Source organism: Felis catus, chromosome B4 (genome assembly GCF_018350175.1).
Source record: "Felis catus isolate Fca126 chromosome B4, F.catus_Fca126_mat1.0, whole genome shotgun sequence".
Lineage (NCBI taxonomy): Eukaryota > Metazoa > Chordata > Mammalia > Carnivora > Felidae > Felis > Felis catus.
The window spans coordinates 7,261,648-7,278,399 of record NC_058374.1 but is presented as its reverse complement, the minus strand read 5'-3'; the positions used below and the strand labels follow the sequence as shown (position 1 = coordinate 7,278,399).

The following is a 16,752-nucleotide window of genomic DNA, read 5'->3' as shown; positions in this document are numbered from 1 at the left end:
GCTCACAGAGTAGCGGTGTTGTGACAGTCAGAATCTGTACCGTTCCCGGGCGCGGTTCCCATATGGTCACACGGAGAGGGCCTGACGGTACCTACACACGGGAGGAGCTCTGCACTTGGGGAACCGGACTCTCTTATGAGGACTAAACCTGCCTGATCTTTGTCCCTTGAGGGGCACGTTCTCTTTATTGTTCTAGATCTTAATCCAGCTTCCCCTTTGCTCTGGGAGGAGATACCAACTCCCTCTTCCAAATCTGTTCACTGTCCAAACATCCTTGAAAAGACGGTTCAAAACAAAGGTAGCTAGTGCCCCTGCTTGAAAAATGTGCAGAAATAGCAGAGGCTCATGGACAGTAGTCTCCTAGTGAGACCTGTACACATATTCATTCATTCATGCACACATCCATGCATACGTTCATTCCAACTAAGAGGGTAAGCATTTTTTTGAATGCTTACTATCTACCCTGCACCACTGTAGACACTGGGAATACAGCAATGAACAAGACAGACAGAGGCCCCTGTCTTTCACAGAGCTTGAATTCTAAGGTGGGGTAGGGATAGACAAAAAAAAGACAAAGTGAATAAATAAATGACAAGTGTATGAGTAATGGAGAAGATGACAGGTGCCACTGAGAAAAAGAACGCGCCAGAGAAGATGGGGGAAACAGACACTTGCAGATAGGAGATTTCTGACCAATGCTTTCAAACAGCGGGATCATATGATGATGGCTAATGGTGACCGAGAGCTAACTGTGTGCCTCCACGTGTCAGAACTCAGTCGCTCTTGTCCCGTTCTTTGAGACATCAGAGATGACGAAGCAGAGACTCAGAGGGACTGAGTAACTCACCCAAGACCCACGCGTTTGGGGAGGTGGGGCAGAGCCGGGATTTGAGGCCCATGTCTGGCATCTGTGTGTGCTCTTCCCTAACACGGCACCCTGCCTTCTCAACTACGTCTCTTTTTTTCCATTTCTTACTCCTCTCAAGCCACAGTATTTCGCTTGGCCTAACCGTATCCGTTCTTTTCGATGGTGAAAAATATTCCATGTCGTGGGCACACCGTAACTTACGAAGCATTCTGCTATGGATGAGCCTTAGATTTCTCTCCAGTTTTTTGTCCTTGGAAAAAATGCTGTAAAAAACCTTTTCTTTATTCTGTTATGTGGGTGCTTTTTATTCTACGGCTAGATTTTCAATAGGATTGTTGGATCAAAGTGCATGGGCATTTTACATATGGGTGGATGTCGCTGGACTGCTTTCGAATGCTCGTGCCCTTAGTACTGTCTGTATGAATTCCATTTCTATCTGCATCGATCAGCACACACACTTCTGCCAGCAGATGTGTGTTACTTTTTGACTTGTCAGTCTCTTAGATACACGCTGTTTGTCTCATTGTTCCTTTAGCATTTGCGTGACTACTTGTGAATGTAGACTTTTTTCTGTACATTTATTGGCCATTTAGAGTGGTTCTTTTGTGAAGTGGGGGTGTGTGTGTCTTGTACCTCTTTCTGTTGTGTTTTTTATCCCCTAGTCGTTGGTATGATGGAGATCTTTCTATGCCAGAGCTAGTCTGTCTTCTGAATTGGAAGAATTCCCCCCTAAATGCCTCGTTTGTCGATTAACTTTGTTTATGCTGTGTTTTCCGTATAAAAGTTTTCAGTCTGTTAGTAAAAACTAAGTTTATCTTTTTTTAAAATAGCTGAGTTTTTTGGGGCGCCTGGGTGGCGCAGTCTTAACCGACTTCAGCCAGGTCACGATCTTGCGGTCTGTGAGTTCGAGCCCCACGTCGGGCTCTGGGCTGATGGCTCAGAGCCTGGAGCCTATTTCCGATTCTGTGTCTCCCTCTCTCTCTCTGCCCCTCCCCCGTTCATGCTCTGTCTTTCTCTGTCCCAAAAATAAATAAACATTGAAAAAAAAATTAAAAAAAATAAAATAGCTGAGTTTTCATCCTTGGTTTCCAAGATTTTCTTGACCCCTAGACTTAGAATATTTATGTAATCCCTTGGATTTTCTTAAAAATCTCTTAAGAATTTTAAAAGTCTTAATTTCACATGCATCATGCCTGTTTAAAATGAACTTGGTTTATACCTCCAGCTGGTCCCAGAATGATCTTTCCAGCGGCTGACTTGATCCCTCACTCTCTTTTGCAGATGTGTTTGGTGACTCCACGTTGTCTATAGGATAAACTCCAAAGACATGTAAGGCCCTGTGTGATCTGGCTGTGGCCTGCCTCTTTAGCCTCAGTTTACCCCATGCGTCTTCTATTTTATGCTCTAGCCATACCACAGTAATCTGAAGGTCTGTGAATGTTCCTTGACCAATGAATGGAGTGTGGGTGGCAACAGCTGCTGTTCTCCCATCACTGCCAGCTCCTGAATCACAAGGATTTGCTTGATTTTCTTCTGAATTAATTAGATGCCCTTTTCATGACTCCCTCTGGCAACACATACACAGAGAAAAATGATATTTTAAGAAGCAGGGGTATCTTTGTGTCCGCAGATCCGTGGCCCCTAACAGACGCTGGCCTGCTTTTCACTGCCATCGTTTAACCTCCCAGGGGCAGGACCGTGGCTTGGCATCTTCTTCAGATTTGCAGTTGGGGTTTGTTTTAAGCAGATGTGGTGAGACGCGGAGACCTGGAAGTGGTCACCACGAAGGAAGGAGTTTATGCTCCCAGATCCCTAGGAACGGGAGGCCCCGTGATGGTCTCTAGCTATCTGGTACCTGGCCCTGGGGTGACCTGGGGATAGGGCAGTATCGGCTTGGCGTGCGAAAGCCTGATGAAGGAGGTGGCTGGGTGCGGGCTCTGGGCTGGCTGCTTGTGTATGGAAGGTAGGCTCACACAAGGGGAGTTTGCTGTCTCTAGGAATTAGCTTGCCCTGGGAGGGACATTCTCTCCAGGAGCAAGGCCCCAAATGCCAGAGCATCAGGAAGATAGAAAATACAGTCCGTGCACAGGGAGCATGGTCCTGGGGGTTGTTAACGTCACTAAGGGTTAGTTAGGTGTGTGTCTGTCTCCTTTGTCCCGACTCCAGCCGTCACGGTTTATCTTTTGTTAGGAGGTGCACTTTTTTTTTTTCCTACATGAAGATGACAGTTGCGTTTTTATGTTTCCTTTCCTCTAAGCATAATGAAATGTTGCTAAGTAGAACCCGTTGCCACAAACAGGCAACGGGAGCTGATGCCGCTCTCTGTTTACAGAGGGATAAAATTGTCTCGCCCGGGTGCAAATACGGCCCTCAGGGAGGCGCCTTGTGTGGAAGTCTTCTGCTTCATGCAGTGACAACATGGGCTGTGTTGCTCTTCTCAGAAAGGAGAGACGTGAAGGGTCAGTACCGATCTGCGGACCCAGAGTCCGCCAGCTGCCCAGCACCAGCCTTCTCCTTTACAAAGTGAGGGGGGGCCGAGTTGCATGACTTCTAAGGTTCTCTGCCGTCTCCAGAATCGTTTCTCCTGACGGTCACTGGAGAACTGTTAGACCAGAATAAAACAACAAAAGGTTAATCTGGGAAGAGTCCTGGTGCTGGAAGATGCTGTCACAAACACTGCACCGTTACATTTCCAGATGGCATCTTGGGTAATTCGGGACATCCTCTGGGTGGCTTGATTTTAAGTGGCTCACATGAGTCACACGCAAGACGTTGGTCCCTCGAGCAGCTCATTAAGACACTCCCTGCCTCAAACTGCTTTTCCAGTAGTTTAGCCTTTGTAAGAAAAATAGTGAAGCTGTTTTGTCACAGGAAGACTTGGATTTTGCCTCCTCTTTTCCAGTTGACATCCCCAAATAAAATAATGAGTTAAATATCGATATGGAAAGCACGTTGGATTTTTAGGAACCGTGCACTGGGAAGAACCGAAGCAACTGTTTCACATCCTTCCTTTCCTGACACATTTTCGTGAAGCTCTGCCATTCCGAGTTCCGTGCGTGGCTTTGGGCTCTTGTTTCCTGACCGTCCAGGATTCTCCTCACACTGTGCCCCCCTTTCGGATTGAACTGCTCTGTTCTTTGTTCCAGGAACGAGCTAAGGTTCATTCCCGCTTCCGTGTCTTGTGTTTTCAGAATGTTCCTTTTGTTCTCTTTCACCACATACCAACTCTACGTCTATTTTAGAACCTTTTCTTGGGGCGCCCGGGTGGCGCAGTCGGTGAAGCGTCCGACTTCAGCTCAGGTCACGATCTCACGGTCCGTGAGTTCGAGCCCCGCGTCGGGCTCTGGGCTGATGGCTCGGAGCCTGGAGCCTGTTTCCGATTCTGTGTCTCCCTCTCTCTCTGCCCCTCCCCCGTTCATGCTCTGTCTCTCTCTGTCCCCAAAATAAATAAACATTAAAAAAAAAATTAAAAAAAAACCCTTTTCTTACTTTTACAGATCTCACCGATTGTTCTTTCTTCTGAACTCTGGCAGGTCTTCCAGCCAATGAGTGAAACGCACGTCTCTACGCATCTCCCTATGTTTCTTTATGTTTTTTGCACTTTCTTCCCAATGGGGTCATAAGTGCCCCGAGAGAAGGAACCGTGTGTAATAGACCTTCTCGGTCCTTCATGGAATTTAATCTATGGTAGTGATTAACAAATTCTAGTTAGTTACCATTTCTTTTTTTTTTGGGGGGGGGGTAATATATATTTTTCTTTAATTGTCAAGATTCAAAAATTCAGTTTCACAAATGTTTTTGAGTTTTACTTTATGCTGAGAGCTATGGGGAAGAAAACGCAAGCACGAGGACGAAGTCACAGTTCCTGTTCTGCACGTGTGTCCTGTCTAGTTGGGACAGGGGAAGGCGTGAGCAGCCTGGGGGCGGGGGTAGGCCTGCACATAACAGGTTCCCGTACGTTGTAGACGGAGGGTGCTGTCCGGTGGGGCAAGGGCCACGAGGCGTAACAGTGGGGGCCTCTGTGGGAAAATAGTAACTGGGCAGAAGCAGTCAAACTAAAATAGCTTCTTGAAACTTTTCTCAATCTGTCTCTTGGGCCCATAAACTATGCCTCCTATTTCTGATGTAATATTGTGGAAAATTTCTACCACATCCATAATCTTAATTTGAGGCAAAACAGAAATACCATAATAGTTAGGCTTTGTGTTTTGTGAGGTGTCTTCCAATGTCACATTTTCAGTTTCATGAAATGATAATTGACACTACGAATAAGGACAAATCAGCATGATAAATAGTCTCCGGTGTACCAAGTGAAGAAAATTTTAAATTATTTTCAGAACCGTGCTGGGCAAGGATTGTCCGCGGAGGAGCCGGATTTCACGCGGAAAGGCCCGCAGCTCATCCGTAACCTTTGTTTCCCTAAGCTGCACACTTCCTAAATTCTTTTCCCAACTACGACTCTACTTTGACGTGCAAGAGTTAAGCGGCGGGTTGCTAACGTTTGGAAAATGCCGGGATGTGAAAGCAGTGCAGAACGGATTCGACTCAATGTTCCGTCTTAAGTGTTTACCCCGTAACAGACGGTGAGGGGAGGTTCCCAGGTCACTTTTGAATCAGCCGCAAAAACTGATATTTAGTACGTGTCTGGAGTGCTGGGTTGCAGTGGCCATCTGAGGGTGGTGGCCGTGGAAAGCCCCGAATGGCCGGGCTGCCTCTCGGTCCTTTCGCGAAAGAGGCGGGATCAGAAGCCAGGGGCTCCCGGCTCTCGTGCTGGATTGATGGCCTCCTCCTCGTGTGACTCGAGGCAAGGAAACCATTTTGGCCTACGTTGGTCAGGCGAGGGGGCTGGACTCTTACTCTTTATATTTTGTGTTTATAATTTATATGGTGACTTTCTCCAGTAGGGTTTCAGGGGTGTTTCTTTTTTTTTTTTATTTTTTAATGTTTATTTATTATTGAGAGAGAGACACAGAGCGTGAGGAGGGGAGGGGCAGAGAGAGGGGGAGACACAGAATCTGAAATAGGCTCCAGGCTCTGAGCTGTCAGCACAGAGCCTGACGTGGGGCTCGAACCCACAAACTGTGAGATCATACCCGAGCTGAAGTCAGTCGCCCAACCAACTGAGCCACCCAGGTGCCCCTCAGGGGTGTTTCTAATAGGCACAAGTTCACAAAAGAAAACAAAAAAAATGCGTAGCGATCGGGTGCTCAGCTTCTATTGCTGCGTAAAGATCTTCCCCAAACCCAGTGGCTTAAAGCAGCAATCACTCTGTCGTACTGTTTGTGGGGCAGGGACTGAGGCAGAGCTCAGCCTGATGATTCCGTTGGCCGAGCGATGTCAATGGCGGCCACTCAGCTGGCAGGTGGGCCGAGCCGGAGGGTTTGTGTCCTTGGCCGCTGGACCCCTGGGCAGCAGTTGGCCTTGGCTGCTCCTGTCGCCTGCAGTGGTCACGCCCGGCCTTTCCGGCGTGACGGGCTCCGTCCGACCTGGTGACTCAGGGCCGAGAGGAGAGTTCTGGAACACCTGCGTCCAAGCGGCGAGGCTGCTCTGTGGCCTGGCCTCAGAGTCCCAGAACATCGCTTCTGGTGTGTGTTCTGTAAGTGAAACAAGCCACTAAGACCCAGAATCAAAAGATAAATGAATTAAAACGCACCTCTCAATGGCAAGAAAAGCCAAGAATTTGGGCCGTCAGGAAATCTTTAACATTTTGTTGTTACTGTATTAAAATACACATCACGTAAAATTTAACTTCTAAACCATTATAAAGTGGACGGTGCGGCGGTATGAAGTATATTCACGCATCGTACAGCTCCACCGTCCATTTCCAGAACTCTTTTCATTTTGCAGAACCGAAACTCTGTACCCTTCGCGTAAAACTCCCCGTTCCCCCTCCTCCCAGCCCCTGGAAACTGCCTTCCTCCTTTCTGTCTCGGTGACTTTGGTGGCTGCACGTAATTCATACAAGCGAACCACACAAGATTCGTCCTTCTGCGGCTGATTTCACTTAGCATAGTGCTGTCAAAATTAATCCGTGTTGTAGCGTGTGGCAGGATTTCTTTCCTTTTTTTTTGAGTAATACGCCATCGTGTGCATAAAGCACATTTTGTTTCTCTCTCCGTCGGCCAGTGCACACTTGGGTAATTTCCACATGTTGGCTGTTGTGAAAAATGGCACTCTCAACATAGATGTACAAGTTGTGGCCATTTTTAATCTAGTAGAACAGAGGAGACTAGCGAGCAAAACAGGCTTGGAATAAGAACACTTCTAGTAAAAACACAGCGAACGTGGCTACTCAGGGCCAGCGTCCGTGAGTCAGTAGGCGTGGGGAGCCGGGACTATGGGATTTGGGTCTGATCTAAAGCCACAGCCACTGTTAGTCACGGTCATGGGGGAATGTACATCCAGAGTTGCCCCAGCGTCTGTTCCAAGAGATGTGAGAGTTCTGGATTTTTATGTGAACTTTCCAGTTTTTAAAATTTTTTTTAAGTTTATTCATTTTTGAGAGAGAGAGACAGAGCGTGAGCAGGGGAGGGGCAGGGAGAGAGAGGGAGACACGGAACCCGAAGCAGGCTCCAGGCTCTGAGCCGTCAGCACAGAGTCCAACAGGGAGCTTGAACTCAGGAACAGCAAGATCATGACCTGAGCCAAAGTCGGATGCTCAACCCACTGAGCCACCCAGGCGCCCCTAATTTTTAAATGTTGTCACCTACGTGAAAAATTTTAAAATATTGTGCAAGTCAAATAAAAGTGTGGTCTGTATAATTTAAGATTTCTTCCTAAAACACGCCAATCAGTAAAGGTATGTAAATGACTGTTATCAGGGCTTTACCTGTTTTAAATAGTGCAGACCAGGGGCGCCTGGGTGGCTCATTTGGTTAAGCATCCGACTTCGGCTCAGGTCATGATCTCGCGGTCTGTGAGTTTGAGCCCCACGTCGGGCTCTGTGCTGACGCCTCAGCAGAGCCAGGCTCAGAGCCTGGAGCCTGTTTCAGATTCTGTGTCTCCCTCTTTCTCTCTCCTCCCCCGCTCATGCTCTGTTTCTCTCTTCTCAAAAATAAACAAATGTTAAACAATTTTTTTTAAATAGTGCAGACCAGGCAGCAGCAAACTTTTACTTAAAGGAGTAGGTAGGAGGTACTCCAGGCTTTGTAAGTAAGGCTGTAACGTGTCACAGATACGTGACTGCGTAACTGCTCTACACCGTAGCGTGAAAATAGCTCCAGACGGTATGCAGATGAATGGATGTAAACGAATTTATGTTCAAATAAGACTTTATGTACAAAACCCCTGTGGCCTGCCTGCCTGCCATAGTTTGCTGACCCCCGGTATTGATGAATCAGAGGGCAGGGCCATCTGAAGGCATGAGCATTTCAAACAATCATGAAAAATAATTATAAAGGGCTGATGGATAAAATAGGGGCTGGTTAACTAAAACGTAGTGCATCTCGGGGTGCCTGAGTGGCTCAGTCAGTTAAGCGTTCAACCCTTGATTTTGGCTCAGGTTGTGATCTCATGATTCGTGAGATTGAGCCCCGCATCAGGCTCTGTGCTGATAGTGTGGAGCCTGCTTGGGATTCTCTCTCTCTGTCCCTCCCTCACTCATGTGTGTACTGTCTCTCTCTCAAATAAATTTAAGAATAAAATAAAATATAGTGCATCAGTAAAAAAGAAAATACTGTGCAACTGTTAACAGAATGAGGGTGATCGTTCTGGACGTGGCAGATTGCATTTTTCAAAGATAGTGGCACTTTGAGACTCCACTCCTCCCATTGAGATTGGGTCTGGGCTCTCTCCCTTTCAAATAGAACATACCTTTGTGACTCGTTTGCCCAGTAGAGTATGGTGGAAACGATGCCACGTGACTTTCAGGGTGAGGGCAAAGGAGGGGATGTCGCTTCCACCTTGATGTTGGGAAATGCGCACTCATGAAGCCTCTAGCTACCATGCCATCGGCCTGACTGACGTGTGAGGTGGTCTGAACTTGATCACGTGGAAGGATCACATAGAGGGGCCCTGGGACGACACGAGACAGATGCCATTCGGCCCCGAGCTGCTTCAGGGGCCCATTGTTTCGGCCCCAGCCACCTTCTGACTGCCCCCGCCCCCACCGGCCAAGCCTTTCTAGAATTCCTGACCACAGAAACCACAGGAGAAAATGCCATGGTCGCTATTAAACCACTAAGTTTTAGAGTGGTCGGATGTGCAGCATTAGATAATTGGAACATGCACAGATACAGAAAGATGAATACACTGTATCATTAAGTGAAATTAAAGCAAATCAATACAGCCTGTATTTATGGAAGGATACACCAAGAAACTGTTAATCTAAGTATTGCTTCTGGGGAACAGAACTGTAGATCCAGGGTGGGAGGGAGACCATTGTGTTTCCTTTTATTTTCTGTGTAATTTGAAGTTTTTACCATGTACAGATGTTACTTGAGACTTTTTTAAAAACTAGTTTACATTTTTTTTAATGTTGAAATTTTTTGTCAACTTTTTTAAAAAGTTTTTATTTATTTGAGGGATAGAGAGATAGAGTGGGGCAGGGGCAGAGAGAGAGAGAGAGAGAGAGAGAGAGAGAGAGAGAATCTCAAGCAGCCTCTATGCCATCAGTGCAGAGCCCAGTGTGGGGCTTGAACCCATGAACCGTGAGATCATGACCTGAGCTGAAACCAGGAGAGGGACGCTCAACCGACTGAGCCACGCAGGCACCCCTAGTTTACATTTCAAATAAAGTGGAGAATGAGAGCTAGAATTTTCTGAGTTCACAGGATTTTTTTTTAACATTGGTTCCTTTACCCAGTGCATCTGTAGAAATTAGAGCTGTGTGCAGTGGGATTTTAGACTCTTCACAAATTCACTTGTATGAGAATATGAGGATATTGGAGATCAAAGAATATGTTGAAACATGGACTGTTTAGGAAGAAAACCTATTTCCAGGGAAACCTAAATCAAAGTAAGACGCTGCTTCTCAATTTACGGTTTAATTTATCTTGGATAAGACAAATTCCATTTTGGAAAGAGGAGAAGATACAAATTTTCATTAGGAGAAAACCCAGCAGGTTATTGTGCTCTTAGGTTCATCGTCATTAATACCTTCCCCAGCCTAATTCACGTTGTCTTTACTGAAACATGGTATATGTTAACAGAAGCATTTGGTTAAACCACATCTAGAATCTCTTTTTTTTTTTTTTAATTTTTTTGTCAACGTTTATTTATTTTGGGGACAGAGAGAGACAGAGCATGAACAGGGGAGGGGCAGAGAGAGAGGGAGACACAGAATCGGAAACAGGCTCCAGGCTCTGAGCCATCAGCCCAGAGCCCGACGCGGGCTCGAACTCCCGGACCGTGAGATCGTGACCTGGCTGAAGTCGGACACTTAACCGACTGCGCCACCCAGGCGCCCCTAGAATCTCTTTTTAATCCAGATCACTTGAGGAGAGAGCAATAGTGTCCTAAAGAGACTAAATTTTTTGTTTTAAAAAAAATTTTTTTTTGTTTAACCTTATTCATTTTTGAGAGACAGAGAGAGACAGAGCATGAGTGGGGAAGGGGCAGAGAGAGAGGGAGACACAGAATCCCAAGCAGGCTCCAGACTCTGAGGTGTCAGCACAGAGCCCGACACGGGGCTCAAACTCATGGACTGTGAGATCACGACCTAAGCCAAAGTCGGACACTCAACTGCCTGAGCCACCCAGGTGCCCCAAGAGACTAAATTTTCATGAAGACCATTTACAATCAAGTATTTCTAAGTTCAGGAATGGTTTCCTAAAACTCAGTGTTTTATTCCTTACTTTATTATTTTTGAGTATCACCATTATTTTTCAAGATTTTTTTAAATGTTTATTTATTTTTGAAAGAGAGCGCAGTGGGGGCGAAGCAGAGAGAGAGGGGACAGAGGATCTGAAGCGGGCTGTGTGCCGACAGCTGAGAGCCCAGTGCGGGGCTGGAACCTACGAACCCTGACATCATGATCTGAGCCACAGGCAGACGCTTAACCCAGTGAGCCACCCACATGTCCCTGTTCCTCAAGTTAGCTTTGCCTCAGATTCTTGGATGTCAGAGGCGAGTGTAATTTTAGTGACTTATTCAGGCCCTCTTATAGATGAGGAAATATATGAAGAGGTCCACTTCTTCCTATTACTTTAAAACAGTGGTTTCAGACTCGACCATCAGACCACTTGGAAGGCTTGTCAAAATACAGGTTTCTGGGGCGCCTGGGTGGCGCAGTCGGTTAAGCGTCCGACTTCAGCCAGGTCACGATCTCGCGGTCCGTGAGTTCGAGCCCCGCGTCAGGCTCTGGGCTGATGGCTCAGAGCCTGGAGCCTGTTTCCGATTCTGTGTCTCCCCCTCTCTCTGCCCCTCCCCCGTTCATGCTCTGTCTCTCTGTCCCAAAAATAAATAAACGTTAAAAAAAAAAAATTAAAAAAAAAATACAGGTTTCTGGCTCCGTCCCCTATGTTTCCTATTCCGCAAGTTTGGGACGGAGTTTGAGATTCTGCATTTTTAATCAGTTTCCAGGCGATGCTAATGTTGGTAGTTCTGGGACCACACTTTGAGAACCACTGCTTTGATGTCATTCCTTCTCAGACCAGGTCGGAGAACTTCTTTTCCTCTTGCAGGGGAAGAATGTTTCAAGTATGTTTAGAGTTCTTTCTCTACCTGATGATCACTACACTGAACCTATATGTTTATCTTTTTCTGCTTTTCTAAGACAGCTACACGCTCTCGTAACATCTTTCCTGCACCTCGTGCCATTTGTTTTGACCCTTGTATGTCACCAGGACCCGAAGTTCAGCCACAAGGACGAATAACCCCTTGACCTCTGCACCCAGTATTCACCCATTCTGGCCAGGCCGCTGTGTGGCTCTGTTCCATGCAGCACCCCATCTCGTGGGTGTTCGTGGGTGTTCTCAAATGTGCTTTGTTTCAGAGTGCAAAGTCTTACCTCTCTAACATATCATACGGAATACCTCTCCAGCTTTGGATGGTTTGCTGTGAAGGGCATGCCCTTTAAATACGTTTAAACAGAACAACACTCTGTGAAACTCTTTTGAAATGGGGTTAAAGATTATCCTTGTCTCTCACGGGGCAACATGCTTTGATATCAGCAGGCCATCATCTTGTATTTATTTTGAAAACTAGCTCAGCTCTGGAAAGCAATCGAGAGAGCAGAGGAAGGTTGAAGTCCACATCGACTGGGCAGGACGATGCCGGTAGGGGAAAGTAGGATCCTGGCAGAGTAACCTGGCTCCATTCAGCATTTATTGCCAGCCCGCTGCATACTGAGGACCGTGCTGGGGTTTGAGCACACAGAGATAGAAAGACCCATCCAGAGAGGCAGCCTCGCATCATGGTGGTGCCTGAAGCAGGCGGGGTGGAGTTCAAGTCTCATTTCCATTAATGCCTGGTGAGCCAGTTGGTCGACTCGCAGGCTTGACTTCCTCTCCAGTATGAAATGGGAATAAAAAACGCCTGCTTCGCATGTGTGTCCAAGCCTATCATGAGATGATGTCTTCTTGTCTTGGTCCGCTTGGGCTGCCATTACAAAATGCCATAGACTGGTGTTAAACAACAGAAATTTATTTTCTCGCTGTTCTGGAGGCTGGAAAGTCTAAGATCGGTATCTGTCAGGGTTCATTTCCTGGGGAGGACTCTCTTCCTCGCTCGTAGGCGGCCACGTTCTCATTCACACAGTCTTTTCTCGGTGTACGCGTGGAGAGTGAGAGCGGACCCTCCCGTGGCTAACCCCATCGTGAAGGTCCTCGTGACCTCATCTAACCAAATCACACCCAAAGGCCACATCCCCAGGTACCATCATATTGGGGGGTAGGGCTTCACCACATGAATCTGCAGGGTGGGGGTGGTTGGGGGAGACTCAAACACAGAGTCCATAACATGCCTGGGAGTTGCTCAGCCAGTTCTTAGAGTTAGAGAACCACTCTGCCACCGGCCGACTTTCCCCATTCATGTTTCCTTAACCTCTTCGGCTCCAGCTGTGGTCAGATGGAGCGCTGCTGGGAAGGCTAGAAATACGCCGACAAGTTTAACCAGCTTTTCAATCTCCGTGTAGCGAGCGCTCTCATCAGAGACTTTGGGGACAAATTTAATTAGCCTACACTTTCCTTTTTCTGGGTTCTCATTCCCCCAATACTTTCTTGAGCTCGGTATCGATTCCCACTTTTGCAGTCGTGTGATTGTCGTCTCAGGAGGAAAGCAGGATATTGATTTTAACTTGAAAATATGAGAATTTTTTTAGGTAGCCTCTGACGTTTTCATCACTTCATGATCCTGTCAATGTGATCTAAATGTGGATAACAGTATATACTTCATTTCTGAAATTCCGCTACTTTTTGGACTAGTTAAGCCATGTATATTCTCTGTTAAATTGGAAATCCTAACTGTGTTCACTTCTTTTTTTTTTTTAACGTTTATTTATTGGTGAAAGACAGAGAGAGTCAGAGCGTGAGCAGGGGAGGGGCAGAGGGAGAGGGAGACACAGAATCCGAAGCAGGCTCCAGGCTCCGAGCTGTCAGCCCCAGAGCCCGACGCGGGGCTCGAACTCGCAAACGGCGAGATCATGACCTGAGCTGAAGTCGGACGCTTAACCGACTGAGCCACCCAGGCGCCCCGTGTTCACTTCTTCAAGTTAGGTTAAAAGCGTGCTTCCGTGTCACCAACTGGTTGTTCAACCACAGTTACTTTGTGAGTGGGAAAGTCAGGACAAGACAAGGAAAGGAGAAGGGAACCACACGCCACAGCCTCCCCAGTTGGAGAGTATTTCTCGCACTTTCACACGGCACTGAAAACACTGCGTGTTTCCCTTCCAACAGAAAACCAAGCCCTTAATGACAGAATTCTTGGTGAAGTCCACCATCATTTCCCGTTACGCCTTCACTACGGTCTCCTGTAGAATGCTGAATAGAGCTTCTGAGGACCAGGAGATTGAGTTTCAGATGCCGCTTCCGGCTGCGGCGTTCATCACCAACTTCACTATGTAAGCAATACTCTGATCGGAGACGCTGAGATGGAGGGGTGTGTGTGTGTGTGTGTGTGTGTGTGTGTGTGTGTTGGTGGCAGCGGCCAGGGTGAGTCTGCCAGGATGTGGGGTCCACAGCCTTCTGGCATGCGAATTTATCCCAGCAGATATATATGGCTCAGAAGGTTGACTCCCTCCTCTCTCTCCTTCCCTACCTTCATTCTCCCCTTTCTGTCTCCCTTCCACCCTTTCTTCCCCCTTCCCTCCTTCCCATGATCCCTTTTTTCATCCTGTTCCTGTCTTCTTCCCTGCTTCCATTCCCCATTCCTCTTTCTCTCCTTCCCTCCAACAAACGGGTGCCCACTCTGGGCCAGGAACTCTTCAAAGTGATCAGTATATTTCTGAGAAAAAGGCAGTGTTGTTCGGCTGCAGAAATTGCCTTGGGAGAAATAATAAGTAAGGAAACCAGTCAGTGGATGAGACAATTTTAGACCGTAGCGAGTGCTTAGGGATGGCAGGAAGGACCGAGAGGGGCTTGTCCAGGCAGGGAGAAATCAGGGAGGTGGCCTACAAGAGGCGATGTTTAAGTTGAGATCTGAACAATGAGGCAGTGTGAACCCTATGATATGTGACATAAACCGTATTTCTTCTTTTCTTCTGAGCTAAGGGGTAAAGACATGCAAAGTAGAGTAGGTTTGGGGGTTGAATTTGGGGCCTGGGTAAGATTCAGGCTGGTGAATCTTCGTGGAAATTGGTCTGATGTCCTCCTGGAGAATCCCAGAGGCACCATGGGTCAGACCTGCCTATTTCGACCTGTTGGAAATTACCCCAGAATGAAATGAATGATTCAAGGTAGTGCCCCGGCCTGGAATGCGTTCTTTCTGCATATCTGAGAGTCACATAAAAATATTTTCTGGGGATGTCATGGTTATGAGATCCATGTTTGAATTTGACTTGGAACTGGAGGCCGATAGCAGGGCTGTCTCTTGTGTTTCAGGCTCATCGGAGACAAGGTGTATCAGGGAGAAATTAGAGAGAGAGAAAAGAAAACTGGTGATAAAGTCAAAGAGAAAAGGAATAAAACCTCAGAAGACGACGGGTAAGTGCCGCTTAAAAACTCCATTTCAGCAAGGGGCCACATCTTCTCCTCCTTTGCCTGCCCATCTTGTCCCTCCCCTTCCTTCAGTACTTACGTGCTTTTTATTGTTATCATAAATAGTTAAATATATATAGCTAACAACATAGCACAAAAGGGGTTTATAATAAAAAGGAACATTTTACCACCACTGCTCTCCGGGTCTCACTTCCTAGAAACATCCACTTCTAATACGTCTGTAGTTTCTTTGTAGTGACCTCCCTAACTCTAAAACTTACGGTAGTCTTCTTTTTAAAGATTTCTGTTTTTTAAAAAAATTCAAGTTAGTTAACATCCAGTGTAGTCTTGGCTTCAGGAGTAAAACCCAGCGACTCATCTCTTACATAGGACACCCAGTGCTCATCCCAACAAGTGTCCTCCTTAATGCCCATCCCCCCACCCACCACCCCTCCATCAATCCTCAGTTCTCTGTGTTGGAGAGTCTCTTCTGGTTTGTCTCCCTCTCTGTTTTTATCTTATTTTTCCTCCCCTTCCCATATGTTCACCCGTTTTATTTCTCAAATCCCACATATGAGTGAAGTCATAGGATATCTGTCTTTCTCTGAGTGACTTGTTTCACTTAGCATAATACCCTCTAATTCCATCCACATTGTTGCAAATGGCAAGATTTCATTGTTTTTCATCACTGAGTAGTATTCCACTGTGTGTGTGTGTGTGTGTGTGTGTGTGTGTGTGTATAATATATATATACCACATCTTCTTTGTCCGTTTGTCAATCTGTGGACATTTGGGCTCTTTCCATAATTTGGCTGTTGTTGATAGCACTGCTATTAACATTGGTGTATACGTGCCCCTTTGAATCAGCATTTTTGTATCCTTTGGATAAATAGCTACGAGTGCAGTTGCTGGGTCATAGGGTAGTTCGATTTTTAATTTTTTGCGGAACCTCCATACCGTTTTCCAAAGTGGCTGCACCAGTTTGCATTCCCACCAACAGTACAACAGGGTTCCCCTTTCTCCGCATCCTTGCCAACATCTGTTGTTGCCTGAGTTGTTTATGTTGGCCATTCTGACAGGTGTGAGGTGGTATCTCATTGTGGTTTTGACTGGTATTTCCCTGATGAGCGATGTTAAAAATGAGACCTCGTCTGTTGATTTTCTGCTCTGAAGGAGTGTGGCATGTGTACAACACGGCCATCCTCCCTCTGTGGGCCACATATTTAGATTCTTTTCTTCCCTCTTCTTCTTCCATCAGTGTAAGCAGTGTTATGCCATCCTAGACTAGCCTTACGCTATCTTCAGTGATAATAGTCCCTGTCCTTCAGTGAAACCGTACCTTTTCTTTCCCATTTCCAGTGTCCACCTTTTTCTACTTGATCATTTACTTTTGCACTGTCAGTGTTACCAACATGTAAATTCTGATCTTTAATGAAATTTATTTTCTTTGTTTGGTCTATAACTTGAATCTAACCACTGAAAGCCAATAACTAGCATTTGATTTTTAATGATTACATAAATGGCATTAACTGCAGAGCCTCTGGGTATACTCAGATTCTGGTTCCCTCTCTACCAGCCTGTTTGAAGAAAAGTGATCTGTTCCCTTTGAAGAAAACTGATCTCGGTATCTAGATAAGTTGGTGTGAACACGTGAACCTGTTTTTGTTCGTTAATAAAAAGACGTAGTTTTGAGAAAGCTTGATCTCTAAAATCATAGACTGTCAGAAACTTTGGTGCTGGAAGTCCTATTAGCGAGAACGGAACATCTCACTCTTGCCTGGAAGGTGTGAATCATGGGTTTACTTTGATACA

General features: G+C 46.3%; 1 protein-coding gene across 1 annotated transcript in view; it reads left to right on the top strand.

Moving 5' to 3' along the window:
- Positions 1–16,752, top strand: part of ITIH5 (inter-alpha-trypsin inhibitor heavy chain 5) — an 80,366-nt gene that overhangs the window by 9,950 nt on the left and 53,664 nt on the right. Inside the window, exons 3-4 of the mRNA XM_011283573.3 lie at positions 13,702–13,865; positions 14,845–14,946. Coding sequence (XP_011281875.2) covers positions 13,702–13,865; positions 14,845–14,946 — 266 coding nt within the window. The remainder of the gene's footprint in view (positions 1–13,701; positions 13,866–14,844; positions 14,947–16,752) is intronic.